The 10,602-nt window shown below is 43.3% G+C and overlaps 1 protein-coding gene across 1 annotated transcript; it reads left to right on the top strand.

The window, feature by feature from the left end:
- Window positions 1–1,495: 1,495 nt before the first annotated feature.
- LOC122985990 (circadian-associated transcriptional repressor) lies at window positions 1,496–10,602 on the top strand. The gene is made up of 6 exons (XM_044357034.1): window positions 1,496–1,656; window positions 4,071–4,533; window positions 4,905–4,980; window positions 5,729–5,807; window positions 7,544–7,670; window positions 9,008–10,602. The coding sequence occupies exons 2-6, from the start codon at window positions 4,111–4,113 to the stop codon at window positions 9,404–9,406; spliced, it is 1,104 nt and encodes a 367-aa protein (XP_044212969.1). The 5' UTR covers window positions 1,496–1,656; window positions 4,071–4,110; the 3' UTR covers window positions 9,407–10,602.

The raw sequence follows: 10,602 nt of genomic DNA, 5'->3' as shown, positions 1-10,602 counted from the left end.
CAGCGGAGGATCTGGGCCTGGGGAGCAGAGCGACAGGAGACAGTTTATGGGATGTTTAAAAGATTGCAATGGCTTACAGGACAATTAAAAACGAGAGGCTCACTTTGCCAGCAGGCGTGTCACCTCAACCAGCTTTATGGGTGCTCTAGTGTCTGTGGTGCACTTTCTTGACAGCAGGATGTGATTAAAAGCACAAAAGCAGAGAATAAATGCACAAGTCTCTGAGCGAAGAGGACACTGGGCTGCTGGTGCCCTCATCCTGCCTGCTACTCACTTTAACAGAGGCACATAAAGGAAAAGTAGCCACATACACTCCTCTATGATCTCTTGACCACAAAATGCTCTCAGAATCTAATTACCATGGTAGACTACAGGCTCATTATAGAAAGCACAGAAGACACTCCAAGAAGTCCTTCTGGATTTTATGCTTGACAGATTTGCACCCAGTTGTTAAAGCTGTCTGGGCATGCATCTGATCTTTGACTCTGTAAACATCTCCCAGCGCATTTTCACATGTGACCCAACCACGCTGCAGATAGAAGGGAAAGAAATGTGCGTTGTGTTTTTTTTTTGTTTTTTTGTAATTGTGTTTGACTCCACTAGTCCTCATTGTCAACTGAGGGAGAGACGAGGAAAGGAGGCTGGCTTTGCTTTTTCTGTGGGTGTCTCTTAGACGCACGTGATCACGTTTGCTGCGAGAGAGTTCATGACTCACTGGCTCCAGGCTCAGGATCCTCGTCTGGCCTCTGACAGAATGCTCCTAATCCCACCCTCTCAGGCAGTCAAACCGGGGTCCTGTGAGTCATGCCTTTACCGTCACTGTGTCCAAAAAAAAAAAAAAAAAAACAACAACCAAAAGAAAAAAAAAAAAAAACCCAAGATGCAGACTGAACACAATCTGCATGCCAATTGCATCTTCAGTAACAGCCAGATTTGCTTGAAAAAGCACTTTCCTGTTCGGATTTTATGTTTTTTAAAGGAAAGCAACATGAAATAATTGCTAATTATTTGATTAAAATTCATCTTAGAGACTCCCATGGCTCATATCTCAATGTACATTAATAGGTTAATGTATTCTAACCATAGGAAAATGATGGCTTAGACAGATGGCCAGACTATTTGTCTTCAAATAGTCTGCTGAAGTGTCCTTGAGCAAACTCTATCAGTTGCTCCTGAAACTGCTGACTGTGCCTTTACACAGGCTGCTCAGCTTACTGACATGCCACAACTACAGGCATCATCATCCGGATGATATAATGAGGAAGAATGCCTCTAGAATGACCAAAACTAGCCCTGGATTGACTTTGCGCCCAGCTGCTGAAATGAAACCGATCCGCGTGTCCACGTGTTTGTGTCATTTGCATGTCATTTGCATATGTAAACCGGTCTCGCCTATCGCTCCGCGGCTGCCCTGAGCGAAGACGCCGATTTGTCAGTCGGGGGCGTTGGAGGAACAAATGGGAGAGCCGGTCCTCTCTAATCCCGCCCTCCCAGACACGTTGCCTTGGGAGAAGCAACACGGGCCGATCACTGGCTGTACTGCCTCCTTACTCACACATCGCACGTCCAGCACATCAGCTGCTCTCTGCCCAACAGTCTTGCTGGATTTACCGCTGAACAAAGGAAGAGTAACACCGTCCGCTCCATCCTGGGAAGGTACGTACCTGCCCCGATCCGCATCTCATCCTAATGATCAGATAATCCTGATAAACTCTGTGTGTGAGTGAAAACATTAGATGATGTTATTCAAAGAAGAAAAATCATCCAGAGGAATTTGACTCAGTCATATGATAGTCGTAAAGAAGCAGATATTTGTGATGGAGGATTAATGATATGACATGACAGTTTAGGTGTTACATTGATAACTATTCCTGACTACACTCCTGGGTTTATATAATTTACCTGTGCATGCTGCCAAATTTACTACGAGAGATGAGGAAGTCTATTGTGTCTGTTGAACTGCTTTGAAACCTGCATTAAGGCAAAGAGATCCGGTGATTGGACTTTGTGTTTTTTCTCGTTTCTTTTAGGGGATAGATGATAAATTTTGACCTTTCGATGAGGGGATTTTTTGTTAAAATTCATGTTTATCGCCCTTTTTTAAAAAGAAATTGAAGTGTGTGTGTGTGTGTGTGTGTGTGTGTGTGTGTGTGTGTGTTAAAGTGGTGGGCATCTCAATTCGTGTGCCCCACCTACACAGGTAGATATAGAAATGGAGACTATAAAGGCAACCAAGTATGGGTGTGTTTTATAAAACAAATGTATGGGCTATAAAAACGTGTTATCAGCACTAGCGTAGCAATTTGAATGTCTATCTGAAAGACTGTAGGCCTATAGGTGGTGTATTCAAAAGGCCCAGGACAAGTGAATATTTGGACAGTGTGTGTTATATATGTGTGTTGTTTTATTACACAATCAAATCAAACCAATGGTAAAAGCACTCACTTTATAACATGTCTCATAAGTGGTGTTGACTATCTTAAAGCATTTACATGTGTAATGTCTTTATTATTTGCTGAGAAATGGCTAGTGGGTGGTGTTTCTCTGATACGTCTTCTTATAGAAAAAATAATCTTATTATATGTATCACAGGATATAGTAAAATATATTTAACATGTAATACATTATGATATTCTGAAAAAGTTTGCTGATGGACACTTTACACAGACATGAATTAAGAAAAAAAGGCTTGTTCGGGTTTACCTGAATTAATGCGGCGTTAGTATATTTTTAAAATAACCAGCTGGAATTTGAAAAAATGTAGAAATTGCATATAAGTTTAATCAGATCTTTGATGCTGAATGTCTTGAATCGTGATATTTTATAAGTCCAGTCTCCTGGTATTCAAATATAATTTACACTGAGCGTTTTATTACAGCTGTTCAGCCTGTTGTGTGGCAACCTGGCCACTCATTTTATTTTCAGCTGTGCTTTCTGTCATCTCGGAGCCATGTTATTTATTACCTGCAATCGGAAGCATCAATTCTTCTTATTTTTCTTTGGGGGTTTTTGTTATATTAGAGCTTGTAATAAATCTCTGCTCCACCCTCATATGTAACAGTAAGATCAGAAGGTGGTTATCCTGAGACAAAGAACTGGGGAGCAATTAACTCTCCTACCCTCAAATTTCACAGGAAATCTGTGACATGCCAGGCGTTAACCATTCAAACACCAAAAATAATCTCTGTGCTGAAAACGCTGTTCTCACTTCCTTTATGTGAGGAGCGATATAATAATCACTGAGGAAACATGTTGGAGAGATATAAACAATTAAGCATCCGTGAAGAGCATTTGGTTGGAGGAGTTTTTATTCAGGTATTCTTCAGTTTGTGAACCTACAATGCCAGTCTCCCATTTTGTAAAAATCCCCCCCCCCCCCACACCAAAGTGTCGACACCAAAGTGTTGACAGGAGGTCTGCAGTCTTAGCTTGACTGGTTGTCATGGTGGCAGACCCCTGCCCCCTTTGAATAAACAAGCTAACAATGTTTATGAATGAGTGTGGTGGTAGCAGCTGGTGGGCCAGCTGATGGAGCCCGAATGGGGAATAACACTCAAACCAGTAAAATGCAGAATGTAGAGGTTTGTTCTTATGTGATGTCAGGATGTGGAGAATCACGATGACGATAATTTGGAGAGATTTAAGGCTCTGACTGGAAGCGGCGAGTGTTTGAGGGCTGCACAGGATTGTTGCGGGCACTGGTATGTTTGGTGTTTGCTTTTGATGGTGGCTAGTCCGTGTTTGCTGGCTCAGGTGTTGCATCTGCAAAACAAACAGGTCATTGTGGTCTCAACAACTGCGGTCCCACTGCCACCATCTGCTCAGAGTCTGTCTCTCTGCCTCTATTCATGTCTGCTTGGTTGGAGGTGCAGGGTTTGGGGAGTTTTTTTAAAAATCCAGACTAACGTGTAATGTAAGCTCAAGGACACTCCAGTAGGGTTTTGGCTGCTGCTGCACCATTTATACTGTTGAAGGACTTGAATCTGTTACTTTTAGGCTCCAGTTTCACATCTTCATCACTCCTTTATTGTATTGTTGCATTATAGTAACCATGACTTTCTCTCTTCCAGGTCAGTGATGGTCAGAGCTAATTAGAGCCTGCAGCCAAGGATGTCTGCTACAGATTCGGACAACTCCATTGACTGGCTGGCTAGTGACAATGAGGACAACGATAGCGAACAGGAGCTTGACTGTACCAGAAAGCACAGCCAGACAGAGGCTCCTTCATCCCCCAACTCCCCGTCACATCTGGGCCCGTCTGACAGCAGCTGCCGCCGGAGCGGCGAGGTGAAGGAGGGCGACAGTAACTGGAGCGAGGTCAGGGAGGCCTCCAGCCGGGGATCTCCCTCCGGCTGCACTGAGACATGGGGCAGGGACAGCATCGGACTGTGTAAAACACGACAGGGAGAAAAAATGAATGGCAAAGACACTCAGCAAGCACTGAAGAGACCTCACAGTTTCACAGAGGGGGAGCACAAGGAACGGCAGCTCATTTCCAACATGTCAGAGAAAGACCGAATTTTTACCAGAAAGGTAGGCACCTATATGACTCATGACATTGTCACCCACAGGAGGTGGTTGACAGTGTCAGCAAAACTAGGGCGCGCCCTATCACCTACATCGACTCCCCTGCTGGTTTAACACAGAGTGCCTCATGCATGACACTTCCAGTAAAGATGACCCTCACCACTAACTGTATGAGCAGAGTTAGTCATGCTTTTATGAGGAACTGGAGTTCGTCTGTCATGAGTCAGTCAATAGAACAGTAGGGGGTGCTCAGGGGTTATCTAAATAATGTTGAGCAACTTTCGTATTAAAATGAACAGCAGTTTGCGAAAGCCAGTTTTTCAGAAGGTTTTTGAATAGATTTTAAATCATTAACTACAAATTTGATCTATTTTCAGTGCATGGAGCTACAATGCTACATTCATCCACTGTCATCAATCTTGAATGGTCTTCGTTCAGGGAGATACAGAGAACGTAAGTCACTCGTTTCAGATCTTTTTTTTGTTTTTGTCTTCAGAACACTTTCACTACATTACATACTGTTTAACACAACCATTTCTCAGGCCAGTCTACATCTCGCTCTGTCTTTCTTTGAAAAACAATAGACTAGATAGACAGCATGCCACTCTTAATGAAATATGTTTCCTTGAGATTTGAGATCAAGATGTCTGAAACATGTATGGTTGTGGGGCTATCAAGTAACCACATGTATTTCCTCTGTGTGTGTGTGTGTGTGTGTGTGTGTGTGTCTTTTATAATGGAGGCCATTCTTGGTAAAGGTGTACATAGCCCAGACCCATAACTGAACTCTTTCAAAATGGCCCTGCAAGGAGAGAAAAAAAAAAACATTTGAATGTTATTTTTTTACCACTTGAGAATGAGCAATGTCACACTTCAGGCTTTCTTGTAAATTAGATGCTTGGCAGAAGCAAGTGAGAACATACTGTGCCACAGTCTCCAGTAAAGCAGCTGCTGAGTCGTTTGATAGGCATTATAAGGGACTCTCTGGAAGATAGCATCATGTTCAGACCGGCTCTGAAGCTGCTCAGTTTGGGATCGTTGTCAAACCCAAACTTTGTGTGACCCAACACTTCCTGGCCACACAGAGGCAAGGAGTCTGTTCCCTCCCACACACGTTTCACACAACCCATCTGCTCCACAGACTCAGCCCTGCTGTCAACACAGTCCGTGTAGCTCATGGTACAACTTTCTTCTTTTCCAGGACTCAGCAGTTTCCAGGAGAGTGTGGCCATGGATAGGATCCAAAGGATCATGGGTGTCCTGCGGAACCCCTGCATGGGGTAAGTGTCCTCAGCTTGACCCACATACTGTTTGACATGCTACAATTATCCATATTGTCTTATAATATTCAGTATTTCCCTTTATATGTGTATGTTTTTGAAGCTACAAATGTATATTTTATCTAGTGTGCATGTCCTGCAAGTATCTTACTTTTACCAAAACAGAAAACGCTTCTTGCTAGTAGTCAATAGCAAGAAGTGTTTTAGATAATAGCATGAATCAGAATCACAACTACAAAACATTTAACCCACATATGTACCATTACAACTACTAGAAATTGTGCTCGCTATTTGTGGGTCAAAGTGGTCTCCAACATGTCCGTGACACATGGCTCACAGCAGGTTGCCCTGCGAGGAGCTTTTACCCCTGCACGCTTTCAGGATAAATTTACTGCAGGGATCGCTGAGTCTCACTATAGCTGGGCATCTTGTTAAAAATGTATCAGGCGCCACTGTGGGAGCAGCACGCTTGTCTCTGCTTGATTAGCTCTCCACTTGCCAGACGGTATAATGGAGTATGATATCATCCCTTTAAAGGAGAAAGTCTACAGCTAGTGATATATTTTTTAAATGTGTAGATTTCTTTTTCTTCACGTCGTAAAATTGCTCTCATTTTCAACCTCTTTAGCATCTAATTTTTTATATTTAAACACTGTGGAATTCTAATGTATATAACAACATGGAAAATGTAAGCAAAATGACATAGAATAATGAAAGTAATTTTCTATTGATTTACATCGTTATTTCTGCACTAAATTCAACAATAATTTATAGAAATATAACATATTACGATCCGATCAACACAATCCAATTACACCGAAAGTTTATGAATTCAGTAGGAGCTTAATGGAGTTCTGTATTTAAAGCAGCATTTCTGATACCTGTATGGGAAGCAAAGTGGGGCCTGTTGGGCAGCCAGTCACTGCGAGGGTTTGCATCAAGGTATACTGATATAAGATGAAGTGCTGCTGAGTTTGGCACAGACTAATTGGAGTCCTCACCCACCAGCTGCTGCCTTCATATGGGAAACAAAGGGTGGGTGTGGCAGCCTCCCTGCAGACCGTCGGGGCAGAGGCTGGAAGGTGGAATAAATCCCCTCCCTCCTTCCCTCCCACCATTGTCCCCTGTGCCTGCTCTGTGTTGCCAGCTGGCAGCCCCTGCAGCAACACAATGGTAGATAGGATCAAAGTGACTTTTTTAGCAGTCACTGTTGCGGATAATCTTTCACATAAAATTAACATGCTCTGAATGGAGTATAGCAGGAAGGTCCTGATCATATGACACAAGCTAATCCGTACCCACCATCTGGTTTTGACGGGTGGGAGTTAATGGGACGCTGCTCTCTGCCCACCTCCAATGAGAACTGCGTCACCACGACTAGTTTATTTTCACAGTGACGCTGTTGGAGACCATTGTGGCTTTGGTGTTTATATTTAGAGGCGAGCAGAACTATTACACACCAGGCCACGTGTGAGCGCGAAACATGTGAGAAATGTACTTAAGACAATTTCCCCCCCACACATGGAGTACAGGCTTTGCTGAGTGAGTGTAAGTGTGCACTAGCTGTTCAAGATTGCATATTTCCTGTGTGAGCTTGATGCAGAGATAAGATTTCACAGAGGAGGTTGGCAAGATTGTTGGTAGATTACACAGATTTATGCCTGACAGCTTGAGTAAATATCTCTCTCTTTCTCTCTGTTTCTACTTTTCTGTCTTCTCCTCACTTCCTTTTTCAGGGAGAAATATATTAATATCATTCTTAAAATGGAGGACATGCTGAAGAGCTGGTTCCCTAACGTAAAACTCCAAGACCAACTCGCTGTCACTCAGACAGAAGAAGCCGTTCCCACCAAGAAACCGAAGGTAAAGTTGTAAAAGAGTAGAACTGTTGTGTAAGAGCTCTTGGGTTAGACAAGGCCCGCTGCCAAGAACATATGGTGATGACGCAGTGAAAGAGGGACAAAAATATCTATTATTATTTAATCACAGGTCTGGGACAGGGAAGGGAGGATTAAAAGCTATTTTTACTGAGGTATTACTGCAGTCTCAGGTTCACTAAGAACAATGGCAGAGGAGAAAAGGTAATTTTGGAGGAGTGTTCCCTTAGGAAATAAGAATGGTCAGAGTCCTCTGGAACATTCCTGTGCGTTCAATTGGCAAGGATTTATTTCTGCGGCTAACCCACCCATAAACAAGAATTTCATGTACAATTTTTTTTCAGTCACCACAAAGAAGCTGTTTTGCAACATCATAAGTGGTCATACTGAAACACAATAACTTTAAAGCTGCTATAATCAATATTTTTAACAATAGATGAAATGACTATTATGTGAAAAGGTCCAACCCAGAGAGAATCAGCGCTCAACTGCAGTTCCCCTCGGTTCTATAAAACAATTTAGCACCGTTCAGCTTATTGTTTTAGTCTTATAGCCCGTAGCTTTACTGTTTTGGTTCAGTCTCATCACTCTTATCAGTGTTATTTCTAGATGCAGTAGGCAGCTGTTATCAGTAAAAAAGCTCTGCTAAACCCACAAGTTAACGACTGTCTGGTGAAGATAGTGGAGTATTTAGCAGCTAGCAAAAGGGCAGATATTTCTCTCAGGAGCTAGAAGACCAAAATAGGGCTAAAAGGGAGTCGATATTAGGCTTCAACGACCTTGAATGAATGATAATATAGCTCTGCTTCTACTGGATGTTTAAAAAGGTTTCTGTTCATGTTCCCCATAACAACTGTATTAGGTGATAATATGTCAGTGTTGTGTTTAAAGCTTGTTGCACTGCCCCCAAGTGGCCAAAAAATCAGTCATTGCAGGTCTAAAGCCTCAGTGTATTGATGTTTTATGTAATTATAACATATTTCATACTATTCTTATTTTATATGATTTGTTTGAAGAAAACTGAAGCAATTCCAAAGAAAATTGGTGCAGTTTACATTTTGCTTTCAGCCTATTAAATCTCAGTGTGCCCAGTTCAGGTATGACCACTGAGCAGGCGCCAAATTTGGACATTTCCTAATTCTACACTTCGTGACATCATATTTTTATTTTTAGTGCACGTTTTAATATCTGGCAGCAATAACAGATGAACATTAGCATTCTAGGCTATTTGAGGCTCAATTACACTTTTCTGTTGATTCGTCCCTGACAAATAACCTGCTAAATGAAACGAAGGGTTAAACTCTGGTCCTTTTTTCCCAACAGCTATCTCCATCTCCAGTCATCGCACCTGCAGCAGTGAGCCCCGTAACCGTCAGTGATCCCCCAGTGGGCGCCAAAGCCCTGAGAGTCACTGACCTCACTCCTCCGGGAGCCTACTCCGCCAGTAACCTGAAGTGGCTCCACACGTCACCCATCTGCTCCCCCACAGCAGAGCAGACCCAGGCTGGCCCCAGGCACCTGCTGCCCCCCAGAGACAGAGACCTTACGCAGGACAACGCTGTGTCCTCCAGCACAGACAGCCACACTAAAACAGACTCGGTGCCCAGAGGGCCTCCGCCGGGCAAAATCAACGCGCCCTGTCTAGAGAGGCTGCTTAAGTCGACAGAGAGCATCATCACCCGCAAGGGGACGGGGGGTTTGATGGACAGCAGCTGGTCCTAGTCCACATAGAGGGCTGGGTGTCCAGCTGTAAGCACTGCAGACCCCAGCCTAGCCTTTCCTACCCCGCCAGGAGCCAGTCAGCTCGCTTAGCCCATTCCAGCCTTCAGGGGAGACGGGAGCCTTCAAAAGGGACATGACAGACTTACTTTTTAATGTGGAAGGAGTGTCGACGAACATGTTGTACTCTGTATGGGAATGTCCCCTCTCTGACATGACAAGTGTCTGCTTTATTTCCCTTTTGTTGACTTAATTTTGTTTTTTCGTTTGCACTCTTGAATAGCGTGTGTGAGTGTGGGAAGGATAGATTTCACATGCTGAGGTCACCAGAGCTAGTGATTTCACAACTCAATTGTTCCCACTGGCTTGTAGATGCAATAATACAGTTTGAGTATCTGTGAAAATGCCATTTATGCCTGAAAGGGAAAGAATTGCAGAAGTAGTTTGTGCTGGAAGGGAGTATTTCAGATATCCAGACATGTCAGTGGTCTACATATTGTTGTGCTGAAAATGTGGGTGAAATGTGACGTTATTTTCTATTCCCCCTCATGACTCCACTCTTAAGTTTATTGATGTGACTGTTACTCATTTGTATACTTTATAAATAAGTCTTTTGGTACAACTGTTCTACCTCAGCGGGCACCACGTCACGGTTAGTAAGTAGGAATGTGAACGCTACGCTCAAAGTCTGGACACCTCACCAGATCTGCAGTGAGCCAACCGGCCTCTGACAGCGAGGTCCGCAGTACGAGTCGTTCCGCTTGTACAAACAGAGGATGCTCTCGTGGCCTGACTGGTGCCATTGTAAAGAATGTCAACTGCAGATTTCTTTTTCGAGTCTCCCAGTAGAAGGCGAACAGTGCCTGTAACGTCAAGCTGTGCCTGTAAGCCGGTTTAATAAAGCGAGAGAGCCGCTCAGAATACCTGCTCCTCTGTGGGATGTACAAAATCAGGAATTCTCACTCTCCTGCCATTCTCCTGTATCGAGTAAATTATTCAGATCTTGCCAACTACTTTCTGTGGTGGAGTAGAACAATTCTTTTATTTTGCCACAGAACTGGACAGTATGTTAGACCAGCAGAGAGGGACAAGGTATTTCTCTGTGTAAATCTTAAAAACGGAAAGGTTGTCGATTCACCCTGAAAAGTGGCCTTTATAGTGTGAAATTTTATACTTTGAAAATAAACGTGGTTATATTT

Source organism: Thunnus albacares, chromosome 7 (assembly GCF_914725855.1).
Source record: "Thunnus albacares chromosome 7, fThuAlb1.1, whole genome shotgun sequence".
In the NCBI taxonomy this organism is placed as follows: domain Eukaryota; kingdom Metazoa; phylum Chordata; class Actinopteri; order Scombriformes; family Scombridae; genus Thunnus; species Thunnus albacares.
This window is presented reverse-complemented; position numbering and strand designations above follow the sequence as displayed.

Excerpts from the sequence above, each read along its gene's own strand:
- LOC122985990 (XM_044357034.1), top strand. The coding sequence starts at position 4,111 with ATGTCTGCTACAGATTCGGACAACTCCATTGACTGGCTGGCTAGTGAC. Across the intron at positions 4,534-4,904 it reads ACCGAATTTTTACCAGAAAG|TGCATGGAGCTACAATGCTA; the intron begins GTAGGCACCTAT and ends ATCTATTTTCAG. Across the intron at positions 7,671-9,007 it reads TTCCCACCAAGAAACCGAAG|CTATCTCCATCTCCAGTCAT; the intron begins GTAAAGTTGTAA and ends TTTTCCCAACAG.